The sequence below is a fragment of the Urocitellus parryii genome, chromosome 13, assembly GCF_045843805.1.
Source record: "Urocitellus parryii isolate mUroPar1 chromosome 13, mUroPar1.hap1, whole genome shotgun sequence".
In the NCBI taxonomy this organism is placed as follows: Eukaryota; Metazoa; Chordata; class Mammalia; order Rodentia; family Sciuridae; genus Urocitellus; species Urocitellus parryii.
The window spans coordinates 29,983,732-30,003,362 of NC_135543.1; the positions used below are offsets into that span (position 1 = coordinate 29,983,732).

Consider the following 19,631-nt stretch of genomic DNA (forward strand, 5'->3'; position numbering starts at 1 on the left):
CCAACCCCTCTCTTCTAAAAGAATGAAGGGTGAGACTAGATGTTCTAAGCTTCCAACCATGGATTGGTCTTTTTGATGAACAGATCCTATGTAAACACCTACCAAGAATTGCCTCCTTAGAACAAAGGGCAAATCTATCACCTCCAAAATTTCTAAGATTTCAGGACCTCTGTATCAGGAACCAAGGTCAAAGACCAAATATGGCATCAAATGATGCACCAAGATTCCGTGTGGTTTGGAAAATTAAAAGGGTTTTAGGGCCTCTGTACCCTAACATTTGTTCAGTGTGACTCATGCCATAATATCACAAGCCAAACTCATACACTTCAAGAAGGCTAAGAGGTTTGTCAGATTTATGCACTAAATTATGGAGAATGCTGCTGAGAGAGTTTGTATGGTTAAAAAAAGAAGTTCAAGTTTGAAATGGAGGGTGGTAAATTTAGGAAGAAATGGCATGCCAGGTCAAAAACTCTCCATTGAGGACAAGAAGAAAATTTGTACCTGTGCCAGGTATTTTCTGCATCCAAATGAATGAACTCCAAGGAGCAATTCAGAAGAAACAGAAAGCACCATGTTAATCTAGAGTACCATCAAGTGTTAAGCATGATATTGGAAGACCTGGAGGCTCATGTCAGCTCTATCATTAGTTTACTGTGTGACCTAGAGTGAGCCACTTAGCTTCTAGACACCCCAAGTCCTATAATTGTGTAACTCACAACTTTCCTTCTGTCTGTAATGTTCTAACCAACCTCTTTTTGGCAAGTCAAGAAGCAGTATTGAATTACTCCTATCATCACAATTTAGTATTTATTTTGGTTGTTTTGTATCTTTTTAAATCTACAATAACTAAAATATCAGCACATCATTTGTGGATTGACATCCATCTAAGAGATTGCAAAGGGCAATGTGTCAGTGTTTTTTATTCCTGATTTACTTGAAAAGTTAATGCAAATATTTTTTTCTACAAGCATATTGCTAATTTTGTTTTACTAAGGATTAACACAAAAGTGCTTTACCACTGAGCAGCATACCCAGACCTTTTTTTTTTTTTTTATTCTGAGACAAGTTCTTGCTCAGTTATTCAGGTTCACCCTAAATTACTGAGACTGACTTTGAACCTGTTATATTGCTGCTGAACCTCTTGAGCTACTGGGAATACAGGCAAGCACCACCACACCTGGCAATTCATATTGCTCATATTGGAGGAAAGATTTACTTCTGGTAAATATTTAGCCAAGTTTAAGTGTTATCATTTGTCATCCATCCTCAAGAATTTGGGCTGAATTTTCACAGAAAATCAGAATGAGACTCAAGGTAATTCCCTATCCTCCCCTTCTCTCCTTTCCTATCCCATCCACCTTCTCTTACTGCAAAAGGTGTATGAGTAGATGTGTGTAGTAATGAAGGGTGCTGTGGAGAAGCAATTGCTATCTGTTTCTATTTACATAGAAGCTCTCCTTCTAGGTCATTGTAACCTCTCTGCTGGCGCTGGATGCTAATGGTACCCTGCCAGCTTATCGTTGGCATTAAGAATGCCCTGAATTATTTGTGCTACTCTAGGATGTAGTTCAGTACTTGGCTACAAAAAGATTTCTAATAATGGAAATTCCTCAAGGAGGTTTCACTCCTTCCTTTATTCACCCATTTATCTTTGGTTGACTGAAGGAATAAAGGAAGGCACTAATCCTTGACCTGCTGGGACAATTTCTGGGTGACCAGTGAGTAACTTCACCATTTTTTTTTTCTTCTCACACCTATCCTATGCAGTAAGAAAACTTAGGAATCCCATGACTGCCTTGGAGCTGTGGAAACCTATACTGGAGTTCTCCCAGATCACTGTTACTGTGTCCTTTCTCTACTGTTTGTTTCCAGAGTGCAGTGGATCTGTGACATAGCTTACACATCAGAAAGCATCCAGTCTTCATCTAGGAAATGGAATTCCCTCCTGACAGCTATGATCATATTATATAAGCACCCTCACAGATTATGGCTCACTATGTCCCAAGAGATAAGGAAGGGAGGTAATAGTATACTGCTCTCAATTTCTGGCTTGCCAAAACAAAAAAAAATTATTTTTTTCTTTTTAGCCTGTTTTAAAATATTTATGGTTTAAATGATACTTATCCAGTTCTTGAAGTACAGTGCAAAATATACAGAATTAGCATCAAGAATCAGGCTCCTGTTGAATCTAGCAATTTGAAATTTTTGTTTCCAGATGCAGGGTCTTTCTACAGCAATTCCTATAGTAGTTGACAACCTCGGGGGACTGAGAGTCTCAGGCAATGCTTTACATCATTGTATAATACTGCTGAAATAAAGACTCAACAACTGTATTAGTTAGAACCCATTTGGTTGTTAGAAAACCTCACATATGCTAGTTTAAACAAACAGAAAAATTGAAACAAACAAACAAAAAGTATTAGCTACTATTACTAGGAAACCCAATTTGGTTGGCTTCAGGAATAACTAACTAGATTTAGAGCTCCTAACAATATCATGAGAGTATTTCTGTCTCCTTGCTTTTCTTACCTTTCTATTGACTTTATTCTTAGGTAGACACTTGCATTTTTACTAACTTACTCCTGGAAGGAATAGGATTGTTTCCCAAGAGTGCTAGTGAAATTTCCAGGGAGAGTCTCATGAGTCTCTTTCGGTCATATGCTAACCTTACAACCAACATCTGGATAAAAAGAGACAGTTCCTTAAAGACCCAGGCCTGGGTTACTGTATATCATTGGAGCCAGGAATTGGATGGATCTTATCAAAATTACTGAATATTTAAGAAATGAAAAATATAAACTTTTCCAAGAAAAAATTGAAATATTTCAAAAAGGGAGAGAAAAATCTACTGGGTAGCGAAACATAACATATGCCTATCATTGAAATATCTACAGAACCCAACACATGTCACCCTCAATTTTAAAAAGTAGCTTATTCACACGCACGCACACACACACACACACACACACACAGGGGAAAAAAACAGAAATCTGGGAATTCCTCCCTTAAGCAATAGGAAACTAGTCAATATTATTAAAGAAGCAATAAAATCACATACAAATTTCAAAACTTTACTGCCATTCACAATTTCATTCCTTTATCCTTTTTATTCTTTAATTAAAGTAGCCTTTGGAAGCTATTCATATAAAAACCATTTCCCTCTGATAACTAATTAGGCTAACCTCCACTGAACCCCCAGCCATTGTGTTTGTGCAAAGAGCTTCTGAAGGGTCATCATTTCACCTGTCCCAGGATGAGGTATCCATGGAAACCTTGAACTTCTAATGTCTGGTGTTTGGCAGGCTCTGGCACCCAGAGGGCAATTTATCGCTAGGCTGCCTCGAGACCAGCACTTGGGCTTGCAGTCTGGATTTAGATGATTTTGTTAATGGTAACTCTTCACCCAAATCTATCTTGGCTGATCCCACTACTATTCTGACAAACTCATTCAGGAAGGTAAATATACCAACTCAACTAGATCAGTTAATGAGAGTAAGAAGCAGAAATCTACTGTTAGGATAAGTCAGGACATGGAATAACAACTCAATTTTTTTTATTATAATAAGGGGATATATATATATGTATACATATATATATATACATATATATATATATTACATACCATATTAGCTATACATACACATATACATATTCTTGACATATGCAACACACACACACACACACACACACACACACACATATATATGTCTATGGAAAAAGAAAATAGGCAAGTCAACATTTTTGTATTTATATACACACACATACATAAAAGAGTAGTCTTTCCCCTTAGGTTAGGGCCTGAGATCACTGATTTTGACATGCTTTGTTCTTTCAGCCTCCCTGAGCTCCCTAGACCTTGCATTTTGCTTTTGTCCTCTTGGTGTGTGAGGGCTGACCTTAGCAGAAAGTCGGCTGTCTTAAATATGGCAGGTCATCTATCAATTCCTCCCCAGACTGTCGGAGTTCCTTTTAATCTCACTTGTAATTTTCCGGGGGAGGTTTACAAAAGCCACAAACAGAATTTTAATGTTGTAAACTACCTTTGGAGACAGTAAATATTTCCTTTTTCATGAGGACAGGCTGTATGTCAAATGGTCTCAGAGAAGATGAAGACGTGTTCCAAGTGAAAGCTTATTGTCTTTAAATTGTCCATGAATTGAGTCATTTGCATTACTATTCTGAAATGATTCTCTCTACATATAGTTACAGAAGAAGCCCTGGCATACATTTCTTGTTACTGCGTGTCTGGTTCTCAAATATTTATTTTCTTCTGACAAAACCAAAATATTAATTGTTTCTGTAATTGCAGAATATTCACCCCACTAATTTACAAATGCTTTCATTATGCATTCTGAGCATCAGATACAGAAAGTAATGGCAAAATTAATGGATGTCCCCCCATTGAGAAGAAAATATAGGCTCAGGAAAGCTGACTGAAAAGGCTAGACTGAATGCCTCTAAATATTAAGGCAATAATGAATTTTCAAGATATCTAGATAAATGGACTTTCAAATTTCTTAAATCAGCTAGCAAGTAAACACTATAAACTAAATAAAACTGCATCACAAATTAGTTTAGTAAGTAAGCTTTTGTTTTAATTATTTATGCTAATACTTCATAGCTTTCTCAGAGATGGTACATCCTTAGTGAAATAAGAAGGTTAGTAGGAAATCTTTACAACAATCCTTTATTGAAGTCTGTAGAGGAAAGAACAATGCGAGTGATGTTGTGAGCTTATTTGTGAATTCAACAAATATTTGCCAAATCTTTGCTAAGGTTAAATTCTTGGAATAATAAAAAAAAAGTGAACGGGATAGTTTCTACCTTAGAGAAGTACCTCTTAAGGAGTAAAAGGAAACATCTAATGATAAAATGCCTGGAAAGATATATGGTAAGAGGTGAAAATGCTTCACTTCAAAGACAATAGAGGTGTGACTTGGAGGGGTGAGATATATTTCTGGTAGTTGAATCTAGGAAGAGGTCATGCTACATTTTGGAATGTGCATGTACTTTTAAGTAGTCAGGGTGTGAAGAGGGCTGGGTGTGGGTGGCATCTGGGTGAATGTTGGTTCTGTTCCTGGAAACAGGGCATAAGATGACTGGTTCAAGACCAGGAAATAGCAGACATGGAGACAGAATAAGAAAAACATGTTCGAGAAATCACTGAATGTTGGAGACAGAAGTCACCCCACAGACCTGTGATCACAGAAAAGACTTGTGATTTTTAACAAAATGCTTTTCTGTCTTACTCAATATATATACTCCAAGAAGAAGTTAAGAATTATACTCTAAGGAGAAGTAAAAAATTGTGAGGATAGGTATGGTAATGGAGTCAACTCCACCTGAATATCTGATGAGAAAAAGTTTCCTACCTCATCCTCTGGTGGTCATAAAGCCAAGAATCAGACATCTCACTTATATCAGGTTGCATGACATGTGTCAGAGAAGTCAGCCACATCTTTAAATGAATAAACAAAAAGTTCCAAAAAATATTATATTGACTGTGTAATAAGCAAAAGGACATTAGGGTTATCAAATAGGTCTTTTATTAATCTCAAAATGGGAATATGGAGTAGAAGGGTAAGTAAATCAATTAATGTCACTCAGTTAATAAGCATCAGATCTGGGAATAGGACCCGGGCCATTTGATTTCAAAACCCATTTTCTTAAATTGAGTACTTTTCTCTTTGTATCTCAGTGAGACCTGCTGTTTAACGAACACAGACAATGTCCTCAGCTACCTCCGCAGAGGACAGAGCACAGATAATGTCAGTGAGCTGACAAGTCATTGCAGTGATAGTGTTGTTTGCCAGGTGCTCTGACAGGACCAGAATCTGGAAGTGAAAACAGGTGTCACTGACGTGGAGATGCAGTCTCAGGCTGCTGCTTCTTAACAGACTTGTCAAGATTGCCTGCCATTGCTGGCACGCTGTGCACCCAGCCATTGAGGCAGGTCATTCCGTCCACCCAGGGATTGATCGGGCAACTGGGCTTAGGAAGCAACAAATGCAAGGAGTTTCTAAGGCCACAGAGGGGATTCCTATAAGAGTTAACAGCTGTCATCTGTGCAGCCACTTGAATCTACATATAATATCTTCCACATTCAAAGGGATGGGAACTTGTGGATGCATTTTATTATAAAATATTAAAGAATATAAATTTTAAAAATACAAACTTGAATTTCACAAAGTGAAAACCCAAGCTCCAGAAGTGTAGGGTCCTCAACTGCTCTCTGACTAAGCAGGGTAAAAGGCATCTTACTCCTGCTTTCCCCAACCAAGGCAAGCTTGATTGCCCCAGGCATTTTCTGAACATTTTTTTTCCATTTTTCTCTTTACCAAAATGCACTTGTCTCCTGCACCATCATGTTAGCACCATTTTATTTGTGTTCTTGGTGAAAAGGAAGATAAAACTGCAAGAAGAAAGGCCTGGATGTCAGTGCCAACTCTAATATATTAGCTTGGAATTTAGATATCCCCAAACTGTTTATCTACTTCATATAAGACAGATTTTGGAGTGCATGATACCCAGGAATAATCGCTAAAATTTAAATTATCTTTGAAGTATAAGAAAATTTGACAGAAATGGGCATTTTACATAAGAATGTACAATAAATATATACTTGTAGAAACAAGATAGTCATTGAGAGAGATGATGTGTAGGGTCACAGTTGATGACTTGGTAACATCAGGATGATCCTAAAGCTATCACAATTACAATCCTGAATTATTTTGTATTTAGTAATGCATGTGAATTCTCCAGAAGAACAAAACCAATGTGTGTGTATGTATGTGTATACCTACATTATTTTTATATATACATATATGGAATATATATATATATATATATATATATATATATATATATATATATATAAAGAGAGAGAGATTTTGAGAGGTTGACTCACATTTTTATAAAGACTGAGAAGTCCTACAATCTGCCATCTGAAAGCTGGAAGCCAGGAAAACCAGAGGCATAGTTCCAGTCCAAACCCAAAGGCTTTAAAATTAAGGAAACTGATGGTATAGATTGTGGTTATAGTCCAAAGCCTAAAAAAAAGAGGAGTCAATGTCTGAGAGCAGGAGAAGGTATATAATCCCAGCTCAATCTGAAGGCAAATTCATTCTTCCTCTGCCTTTTCCTTCACACCTTCAATAGATTGGATGATGCTCACACACATTGAGGAGGCAATCTTTTCCAAAGAAATAGACAAATATAACTTTGTTTATAACAATAGCCATAATAATAACATCCTTTTTAATATAATGTAATACCCACCACATGCTCAATAATGAGGGATCACAGAAATAAACTGGAGAGCAAAAGAGCTGCCTTCATTCTGTGGAACTCTTCCTCTGCTTAGCGGGAAGGATAGATTTAAGAGGAATGACTTTAAAGCTGAGAAAAATATTCCAGGGTATAAGTTAACAAGAGCTTAAATGAAGTCAGTGATCACAGATGGAGAGAGAAGATGGAAGAATAAAATAATACATGGATACACATGGAACAACTTGATTCACAATAGGATTTAGACATGTGGAAGAAAGAAGAATGTAGAATGGTCTCAAAAGATCTCACCTGTACTGCTAGAGATATTGACATGCCTGTTGGACTTTCCAAAAGAATTTTTCACTGGGGAACTATACATATGATTCTGGACTTCAACTGAGAGTGGAGATTTGAGACATTGGTCTGAGATTTGTGAGCACTCTGATGATGACTAAGTCTATGAAAATGGCTAGAAGTAGCAAAGGAGGAAATGGCAAATGAGCACAGAAATAATGAAAGTCAATGAAAGAATCCATGGACACATAATTCTGAGTGAAGAGTTGTAAATCTGAATTTCTAGACTGGATACAGGTTATCAATCCAAGGGAGAAGAATTTTATAAAAGGGAGTCACCAATTTGCAAAAGGTTAAAGATCACTGCAAACAGTTCTTGGGATTGGCAGCAAGAACAATATTTATGCCTTTGCATAACATGTTAGGAGAATGAGGTGGGGACAGAATTCAGATTGTGGATATTAATGTGCAAATCAGAAGTGATTGAGAGAAACCAGCACATAAATGTACAAAGACTTTTTTAAATTGTGCAACCTTCTCCCAATCACTTTTGTGTCTCAACTCCATCCTTTGTCTTTTTCACCTTGTACAAATATTTCACCTTGTACGAATATTTTCCACTCAAATAATTTATATTTGAGTGGAAATGGAGTGACAGAAATAAGAAAGTAACTAAAATTAGACTCTTAAAAAAGAAAATCACATATTTTTTCTGAGACAAAGGGGACTATTAGAGAAGAAGGCTGAAAATATGGAACAAAGGAAAGGCAACTAATGGTGCAGGATTGATATAGATCTAAAAGGGACCTCAGAGCCCTCCAGATATACAGGTATTAGACTTCACAGAAATCAGCAACTTCTCATTTTCTAAGGTTGGGAAGTATAAGATAAGATGTCTAATGATTCAGATGAATTTCTAGGTACTGTCCAAGATGGCAAAGTCATTCTTTTTGATGCTTTTATTTTCTCTCTGAGGTGAAATAAGAGGGCAAGGCCATCTGGTAAAAATGAGGATAAGGTCAGAGATCTGAGACAAGAAGTGCAGATTTTGAAGAACTAAATGAGGAATCGGAAAGGACTCTTGCTAATAATAAGTAAAATGATTGACAAGAGCATTGATGGCTCTGCTAAGATTGAAAACTTAATTTATGGTGGTGCCAATAAGCACAGGCACTTATATTTTCCCAAATATTCCCCGGTGTGTATATGAGGTCAGAAAATAAAGAATATGGCTTATTTTTGCAGATTCCAAGTTTAGAAGTCATATCAAACTCATCCTAAATTCATACATCTTTTTATGAAATTTCTTTTACAAATGCAATCCAATTTGATACAGAGGTTGATAGTGAGCTCAGAGGAGCCCTGATAACTGTGTGAAGTCTTATACTTTCGTTTGATCCTCATCAGAATCATCTGCCACTGTGATCCCCAAACCTGATTCAAGCAAGCATTGTAACCCTGCTTTGCTTTTTCTTCTTCTTTCTCTCTTTAGAGATTCTGTGGGACATGCATTCATACTAAAAGCATATGTAATCATGCATTTATGATGTTTGAAATTGGTTTTAGGAACATTTTAATGGAAAGAACTTAAAACCTTCAGCAAATCATTTGAAATTCCAGCTAATGAGTTCTCTAGTTAATTCATGGTGAATTTCAACCATAGTAATTGTTTGGTTCCTCCTTGGCATTGCAATGAAGACATGGGGACAGATGTTTTTGAATTGGTTCATGGATAAAGCATTTGCGTATTATGGAGAATGTGATGTCCTTTACCATCATGGTATTCTGCAGGGATTCAGATATTATACAGTTATACAATTTATTACTTAATTATAATTGTTGTATGTATTAAAATATGATACTTATATTAAATTGTTATGTGAATTACAAATATAATTTTCCTCTATTTTTACCTAATATGAATTTATTAAGGCAATAAATTATCTATTAAAATACTTTTGATATTTAAAGAATAAAATTATTAACCACTTTTAAGCTTAGCTGTTCATAATAACTAATTCCCTGAAAGTTCAAAGAACCATTGATTTAATGTTAATCGAAAACATACTTTTATTTGTTAGGGCAAATATGTAAAGATATCCTTAGGCATGTATATATATATATATATATATATATATATATATATATATATATATTTTACCCACACATATTCCTGCATATATATATTACACATACTGCCTAAGTCTATTGATTTATAATTTTAACAAGATATTTTAAAAGTAAAGTCCTTAGGAGAAAATTCAAAGAAGAAGCCAGACATAGCTGTTAGCAAAATATTTAGCATTAACCTTCTCTTTTTTTCCCTTCATAGCAACTACTGGCTACCATGGCAACACTTCCCCCAGCACACCACAGTTTCTAGGATGAAAAGCACAAGGCCTTGGAGACTTCAAATGTCTCTTGTACAAAGCAGTCTAAACCCTTTACCCTAGAGCCATTATCATCCTGTGCCTCAATGACTGGCTACACCATTTAATTTATTATGTCCTGCTTTTCTCTCTCCACTCAATCAATATTACTCCAGTACACCGGGAGAGAGAAAACCTATTACATTTCCTTGCACAAAGTAGGCTCTCAAAAATAGTTTTTGTTTTGTTTTAATTACTCAGTTGCATTCCAAACAAATTTCAGATAGTTCTAAGTAAATTAGGCAGTTAAGTGCATTAATTCCCTCTGATTGTGCTCTCATTCATTCACTCCCTTGTGTTCTGGTCTAAACCACATTAACTACTGTTGATTCCAGAAAAGCACCATTTAGGCCTTTGTTTGTGCCTTTCCCTGGCTACCTCTCCCCCCACCAGCCTGTGTAATTAGTACTTGTCACTCAGGTTAAGTCCATTCAGATTAAAGCTCCCTTCTTTAGATAGGGTAGGGTGACTGCAACCACGGTGTCCTGTGCTAGCCACTATCATTGATCTGAAATTTCCTTTAATTTTTTAATTGACTTAATTTCCCCAATTGACAACAAGCTCCTCTATTTATTGTAATCCCAGCTGTATTCCCATGGCCCTGGGTTTCAGTGGTGTTATTCTACAAACTTGGGTGCCTACTAAGTGCTAGTCAATGGTGAATGAAAAAAGTTTTCTGTAATAAATAAGCTTAATCTTAACTATAGGGAAACAAAATAAACATATAAAAATGAATAAAATGATCTCCAAGAATATTTCACTGCCCAAAAAGAAATAAGGCAGCGTAGTGAAATGGCATTACTAGGATGTTAAAAGTGCTTTGGAGAGGACAGTTATGCAAAACACCTCAGGTGAGATAAAACTTAAACTGGGGCACGAAGAAAACAACCAGGAGGAGAACTGAGGGAGCACATCTTAGACAAGAAACAGTTGATGTAGATACTTATAAGCAGGAAGATTGCCCAGGCATATGTGGAAGTGTATATGGTGGATGTATAGAATGGAAAGCAGAGTGCACAAGGTGGTATGAGGAAATAGAGACTACATAGGGTAACATTTTTATGTCATGGTGAGAAACAGCAAATTTTTAAATGGGGTCCAAATGTGATTCAAAGCAGCTGAAAATTTCCTCTGAACTTCTTTGGAAACATCAGAAAAATAAAGGTGTCATTTATTGTATATACACAATAGGGCAGGAGCCATGATAATTTCTTTTCATAAAATATCTCATTGAATCTTATTATCAATTCTATGATGTAGGATTTCATTGATGAGTAAATTGAAGCACAGAAGTAAATTGAAGCCCATGGGTAGGAAATGTATCACCAGAATACAAATCCTGAGAATCTGATTCCAGAAGATAAACTTTTAGCCAGTGTGGTAAGATTTTGTCGAGTATCTTGCTAAAGCCCACACTATAGTAAAAAATAAATTTGGAAATAATATCTTGGCCTCTAGAATTTCAGCTTAATGGACTCATTATAATGGACTCTGTGGTCATCAGTGACTGCTTATGGGCTGCCATTATCACCATCATCAAGAGTAAATATTTAATGAGCATCTTCCACCTGCAATGTTTGTGGCTGAGCACAATGAGGATTACAAGAAGGACAAAATATGGTTTCTGTTCAGCTGTATTGCATTTTGGCTGATGAGATAAAACAACTACAGTTTGTCCTTTGTCTCTATGGGGTCTGCAACACAGGATACAAACAACTTTGGATAAAAAATATTCAGGAAAAAAATTGTATTTGTGCTGAACATGCACAGACATTTTTTCTTATAACTACCCCTTAAGTGATAGATGCATCATAATAACTGGTCACATATCATTTATTATATTAGGTATTATAAGTAATCTAGAGGCGATTAAAGTATAGCAGAGGACATGCATAGGTTTTATGAGCATACTACTACACTACTTTTAAATAAGGGACTTGAGCATCCTCGAAGTTTGGTATCATGGGGATTCTACAACCAGATCCCCCCCCCCCCGCCTAGATACTGAGTGATAACTATAAAGTGTAAGACCTAGAAACTCCCCTTAGGAATAATAAATTGAACAGCAAACTGAGACCAACAAGACCACTGCAGTTCGGCTGGGTGTATGGAGATGTGAGCAGATCTGGAAAAGGTAAAAAAAGAGAAAAAGAGAAAGTTTATAGAAGAGAAAAAGCAACATGCAAAGGCATGAAAATGGAAAGATTCCTGCAGAGGAGCTGTGTTAGTCAGATTTGTGTTGCTGTAAGCAGAATATCCATCAAAACCACCTTACAGGGAGGAAAGTGTATTTGGGGCTCATGGTTTCAGAGTTCTCAGCCCATACATGCCAACTCCATAGTTCTGGGCCCAAGGTGAGGCAATACATCATGGAGGGAGGGCCCAGCAGAAGAAAGCTGCTTAGCTCATGGCCTAGTCTGGAAACAGAGAAAGTGGGGAGGGATGGCAGAAAGGCACACTCCCAGTTACCCACTTCCTCTCACCACATGGTACCTTCCTAGAGTTACCAACTCAGGGAGTTCAAACTAAGGTGGACTGATTAGGCTAGACTTCTCACAGTGTAAAGATGTCATCTCTGAATATTCCTATATTAACACAGGAACTTTTGATGGCTACCTCATATCCATACCACAAGAAGAGCTGTGATCACTAAGGTGTGAAAGGTACTCCACAGTCCAAAGAGCCACAGACAAATATGCCATGACACATGGTGCACTCCTGCTTTCATCTCTCCCTGATTCTCACCCTTCCCATTCTACAGACTCAGGCTGGAATCTGGAATCTTGATCCTAAATCAGAGTGCTTTTCCTTCTCCCTACCATGGAGAAAGTTAGGGAGTTGTTTACCCTCCTTTGTCATAGAACAAGGAAAGGAAGCTCCAAAAAGTTAGGAGGACCTACTAAAGAGGGTGACACCTCTTCTCCAGTTGAGCATCTGCTTTGGTTGCAGATTTGTTTACCCATCTAGAAAAGAAAATTGGAGTAAACAAAGACAGTGGGATGAACATCCACACACCCACTCTCTGATCCATCAAGAATGAGTTTCCCACGGGCTGAGCGCATCTGAAGGTAGGGCATCTTGCTAGTGAGTTTGAGATAACATCTGACCACTTACTTTGAATGGCAATGTCTGTCTCAGATGAAATATGTAAATAAATCAGGTTAAATAGATCAAAATCACTTTCATTGGAACAGGTCAAGGAAACCATCAAAACTACGTTAAAATTGACCCAAATCAAATAGTCTCTAAAAGTGAAAATTGAAAAAAATATATATATAAGTTTTGGGATGCTTTCCCTTCAATTTAACAAATTGGATGTTTTGGTCCCAAATAAGTCAGGAAAGTATGGTTCCTGCTATCTTGATGATGTGTGTTATATAATGAATATGAATTGCTTCATAGGCAAGAATAGAGCTCAACACAGATGATGAAATATTTTTAAAATGTAGAACAAATCCCAATGAGTTCTCTCTGTGCCCTCAACATTTTAACAATGCCCAGTAGAGTTATCCATAAAGAGATTTTTGCTGGTACAGCTTCTGCTGGAAGAGCAAGTCCCACTCTTTTTTCACTCGAGGTTAGCAATTCTAGCAGAGTGGTATCAGCAGAGTTTACTAGGCAACCATTATTTCTCTGAGTACCTTTACAATAATTTAGTTGAATTTATTGTATTTTACTTTTATAGAAGACGAAAGCATGTAAAGAGACATGAAACTCCCGAAGTCAGCAAACGGTTGGGACTGGAACTCTAATTGGACATGTGCTTGCCGCTGGGCCTGCTCTAGAAGAGGCTGTGCTTGCCTTGGGCCCCTGCAGGCACATCAGCCCCCGGTGCAGCTGTGGCTGTGTGCTAATGCCTCCTCCAGCAGATGGGTAATGGCATTTCAGGGAGTACCTGGCCTATTACACGGTGATCTTCCTTGGTGAAAAAGGTCATATATATTAAAAAGATGGCCCCCCTGGGTTATTGAAATTTTCTATTACTTGTATGAAACATTTTTCTTGATTCTCTCTTCTTCTGCCATTGCCTTGTTGGTCCTCCAGGTGGCACATTGAATCACAAACTTCCCTTCTTTGCATCTGAGGGGCACAGTCGTAATAGGGTATCTTCGACAATTGCTCCCCTCCCCTAAAACAGTCTTTCTACAACATGTGTTTCCCCTCCCATATTTCTGTACTTACTGAAAATTTAATTTTTATATAAATGTTATATAAAATATTGTGTGCCACTTATGTAGTATTTAAACATCATATTAAAACTTCATGCTGGCATCATTCTTAATAAACATGGAATGCTAGTGAGAGAAACAAGAAAGGTCCCAGGAGAAACAGTAAGAAGGATGGAGACAATAATTGATGGAAAAGAAGACAACTGGACAGATTTTCTCCTTAATTGGATGGGTGACCTTGAACCATTTCTTAACCACTGCTTAACCTTTCTGGTCTGAAACTCCTGATTCAGAAAATAAGAAAATGTAATTCCCCTTAACACTCCGCTTCGTCCTTAACAGTTAACCACATCCTGTGAATACGTATTGGTGATTTAAAATATTTAATTTTATTTAAAATTTAGAAAGACAAGATATTAGAAGAATACGTTAATTACCTTAGTTTTGTTTTTTTTTTTTAATTCTACTAGGAAAGCTGTTACTTATTATCACACACTCTGGTTCTAAAATAGTCAAAACACTATTTGTGGATGATTATATTCCTAAAAAGTATTTCCTATGATACTGTTGCAATAACTGACTGTATTTACTAACCATAAAACACAGAAATCTTTAAAAAATAATGTTTGTTAAGACTTATTTTTCCTAACATTTTTTTTCACTATAATGAATGTGGGAAAAAAAATGCTGAGTCAGTCTCAATTATATAACATGGAATTTATATCTGATAATAAATCTAAAAATGTTTGCAACTATAGATTTCACATATTGAGAGGGTTCTTACTAAGTAATGAGTGATCACAGATTTAAATATACTTCAACTTGCTAAAAATATGTGGTTATATCATGTATTAAAGGTACTGTTTTGCTGTGTATATTTCCAATAAGTATTTGGGCACAGAGTTTGCTTCCTGATTTTATTTTAGATTGAGTTTGATTGTTACATCAAAATTCTAAATGAAGTTTGATTTCTGTGATAATTTGTGATGCTTATATTTATATAATTAGGAAATATTTTATAAAATATGAGACTATATATGAAGAGATGTATATACAAATACATATTTACAATGCATACATATGTGTAATACATACATATATGCATAAACATAAGTATTTTCAAACGTGTAAAAAAAGTACAGACCTTAAAGACTTAACTCCAACCTTTCTAATTCTGTTCTCTCCTCTCAAAAATTACCTTCCTAAGGGGCTGGGGTTGTGGGTTAAGGGTAGAGCACTTGCCTTGCACATGTGAGGCACTGGGTTTGATTCTCAGCACCACATATAAATAAACAAAAATATTTTTAAAAATTACCTTCCTGTGCTGTTCAAAAATAATCAAAAGTAATAATTGAATGTCAGAGCACTCTTGAGGACATCTTCACTCCTCCAGTAATTTGAAATGCCACCCCCCAAATACATCAAACCCCCATATATATGCTAATCTTTCTAGTATTAGGCTATTTTTCTAACCCTTAACTTAGAAAAATAGCTGCCTGAATCTGGCTAGGATTCTCTGTTGAAGTTCATACCTTAATCATCAAATCTGAGTCTTCATACTTTTCTAAAACATGCATGTAATGCTACAACCATCTAAATAAAGCTTTAGGTAATCCTGCAAGTTTCGATATTTATACTTTTGTTTTCCTTACATTATTCATTTCCCAATATTTTCTAATTTTCATATAATTTCTTTGTTAACTATTTAGAAATATATTTTTCTCAAATTCTTGGGGATTTCTATTTATTTTTTTATTAATTTCTACTTTAATCTGATATGGGAATATGAGGTATTAATCATTCTTTTCAGTGTTTTGAGGCTCGGTTTAGCAGGAAATAAATTTCTTGAAGATAATGTAACTTTTTTATTAATTGGGCGTAGCATCTTAAGTATGTAAAATAAGTCATATCCATTATTTCCTTCGAATCTCATGTTCTTATTGAATTTTTACCTCTATGCTTTCAATTGCTAAATGAGACTTGTTAAAAATATTTACTATATTGGGCTGGGGATGTGGCTCAAGCAGTAGCACGCTCGCCTGGCATGTGTGCAGCCCGGGTTTGATCTTCAGCATCACGTACAAACAAAGATGTTGTGTCCGCTGAAAACTAAAAAATAAATATTAAAATTCTCTCTCTCTCTCTCTCTCTCTCTCTCTCTAAAAAAAAAATATTTACTATAGGGCTGGGGTTGTGGTTCAGCAGTATTGCGCTCATCTAGCACGTGTGAGGCGCTGGGTTCGATCCTCAGGATCACATAAAAAATAAATAAAATAAAGGCAGTGTGTCCAACTACAACTAAGAAATAAAAATAAAAAAGATAAACCTTTAAAAATTTACTATAATTTTGAATTTTAGAGATATCAATTCATTCTTGATATAAACTGAGGCTACAATTTTTAGTTCATACAAATATTTAATATCTTCCTGATTGGTATTATTACAATTATAAAATATTTTCCTTTAACTCTAGTAATGCTCATTTTTGACTTTGATATTTTTGCCACTGTATTAAATTTCTCTTTGTATATGTTTCCACTCAGATTTCATTGTTTCTAGACTAGATTCTTACAGGTAAGATGTTGCAACTACAAGTGATTTTTTTTTTCAAAAATTAGAACTGACTTATCACTGTTTTTTTGTTTTTTGTTTTTTAACTGGAGAATGCACTCTACTTATATATACTTGATTGTGCTAGAGTTTTCTACTCTGGCCATTCTTCAGTGTAAGCCTATTATATAATCAGCCTCACTGGCTTTTGGTTTTTCTGTGTCTTTTGAACACTAGGACATGTCAGCCTTTTTAACATGTCTTCCCTTTATCATGGATAAACCATATGCCAAATAATAGTTGTTCTTTTAGCCTGAGTCTCAGAAAAATAATTAGGAGACTAGAACCCAGTCAATAGCCTGAGGCTAGGTTGCCACAGTCTACTCCCAAAGAACATTTTTTTTCAAGTCACAGAGATATTAAGGCTCTTTTACTATACAACTATTAATTTACTATACAACAATTAATCTGATGAAAGCTGATTATTAAAAATAAGTTTCCAGAAATGTAGCATTTCTACAGATATGTAAAATATATGTCAGTGACTTCTAGATAGGGAAAATGCTTACAGGTGACTGAAAAATAAATAGTAACCCATGGTATGCAGTGTCAAAACAGTATGGTTATCACTTGTGACAACTTGAAAATCAGACTAGTTACTTAGTGCATTTATAACTTTGCTTAAGTATTAGCAAATCCAAATGCTAATAGCTTTAGTTGATTGTTTTCAGTTACATTTCCTAAGTTCTTACATGATAGAAATGATCTCCAAAAAGGATTGATGTGTTTGCCATCAGGAATAAAAGGAGGGAGGAAAAAAATCCAGACATTCTGGGTCTTGAGGTTAAAACATGGCAATTACTTTTCTCCATTTTATAGCCCTTGGTGAAGCCAATCTACTACAGACTCAAGGGAAAGATGTATCTTTGGAATCAAACAGACTTGGTAGATTTTTACACTTAAACTCAGCCACGTACTAGCCATATGGTGTGATGTATTGGCTAAGAAAGCTGGTTTCTGCTCTGATTAAAAACAATTACAAAATGTCAGTTGCTTAGAAGAACAATTTTTTTTTTCAGAGTTATGCCATATCTCCAACACGGGAGGGCTGGGAGTTGTACTCACTGTAGTCCTATCCCAGTACTCAGAGTCCCAGATGGATAATCTGAGAGAGCTTTATAGGAGCACTAAATTTTGAGTAAGAAAGTTAATCGCAGCTATAGCAACAAAACCTTGTGTACAAGTATATGTGCATAATTTACGTTAACATCTTAGTTAAGACTTACTAAACCTTGAGTAGTCTTACTGATTATTCTTTTAGTTCCTGTAAAACCTCTATTGGTCACTTAAGCACCAGAAGCTTTGGTAGATATTAAAGGACTGATAAATGAAGCCAACTGCCTGATCTCAGTCCTGTATATTCTCTAGAAGACCCAGTACAATAACATCAACCACAGCAGGCTTAAGTGCCACAAAGGACTCATGAAGCTTAGAGCCTGTTCTGAAGTACTCAATTAGAGACAGTCTTATTTATTATATATTTGTGGTGTTTTTCTTCTTGTTTTCTTTTTCCCCTCCACCCCTACTCCCCGCCCATCAAACCCAGAGCCTCTGCATGCTGGAGAAATGTCTTACCACTATAACCTAGCCCTGCCTGTTCTCTTTGTCAGCAAATAATTTCTTTAATTCTCACAACAACTTTACTCTGTCACTTAGTCTTAAATGAAAGCTACGGACTATAATAACAACTAACATTTTTGAAGCTTTAAATGTACACCCAGCACATCCATGTCCCTCTTACAGATTATCTCATTTAATATTAACAGGGTTTTGTTGTTGTTGTTGTTGCTGTTGTTATTTATTTTTTAAGTTTGGTGCTATTATTTTTATGTTCTAGATGAGAAAATCAAAGCCAAAGCATTAAGAAATTTACCCACGTTTGCAAAACTAATAGATATTTGGGTTGGGATTTGCAATCAAATAGAATGACTCTAAACCCTTGGTTTGGTTCATTATGCTGTTGCTTCTTTTGAAGTTTGGAGAGCTTAATTCTAGTTCTATTTTTTTTAAATTACTTTCTAGTTGTAGTTGGACACAATGCTTTATTTTTATTTATTTACTTTTATGTGGTGCTGAAGATCAAACCCAGGGCCTCGCATATGCTAGGCAAGCACTCTACCACTAAGCCACAACCCCAGCTCCAATTCTAGTTATACTCTTAAACTATTTTAATCTGTTATTTTTTTTTTCAGGAATTCTGGTTTTCTATTTGTCCTTCAAGTTCAAAAATTTTAAGATTCTTCCTCAAAACAAATTCTCATCTTTTGCTTTATTCTTTTTGTTTTTCAATGAAACAGGCCCATAGGCCCTAATAGAGAACATATTTTTGATCTTAAAGCCTTTCCCTATTTTTAATATTATTTATTTTTCTCCTAGGTCTCTACAGAAGAAGGCTTGAGTCTTGCCAGAGAATATAACTGTGCTTTTTTTGAGACCTCCGCAGCCCTTAGGTTCTGTATTGATGATGCCTTTCATGGCTTAGTGAGGGAAATTCGCAAGAAGGAGTCGATGCCATCATCCATGGAAAAGAAACTGAAGAGAAAAGGCAGCCTCTGGAAGAAGCTGAAAGGCTCCCTGAAGAAAAAGAGAGAAGCCATGGCATGATCTCCTTGCTGTTGAGTCCCTCTCTGTCTCTCTCAATTTTATCAGTCGGACAATTCTGCTTCAGTATTCTCTTTTCCTCTCTCTTTATATATCTGCCTTTAGGTAGAAGTTAGATCTGCATAACTGTACCTCTCGAGATAGTTTTGTTTTGCCTTTAACAGTTGGATGGATTTTGTCAATCAGCTGGATATGCTGTTTAGTTTTTACAATATATGACTAAATAAAATTGACATTCCAATTGCCTCATTTCCCTTTA

The 19,631-nt window shown here is 36.0% G+C and overlaps 1 protein-coding gene across 1 annotated transcript in view; it reads left to right on the plus strand.

The window, feature by feature from the left end:
* The window catches only part of Rit2 (Ras like without CAAX 2), a 340,369-nt gene extending 320,994 nt beyond the window's left edge, over positions 1–19,375 (plus strand). The window contains exon 5 of the mRNA XM_077792200.1: positions 19,148–19,375. Within this exon, the coding sequence (XP_077648326.1) occupies positions 19,148–19,375 (228 nt within the window). The remainder of the gene's footprint in view (positions 1–19,147) is intronic.
* Positions 19,376–19,631: the final 256 nt, after the last annotated feature.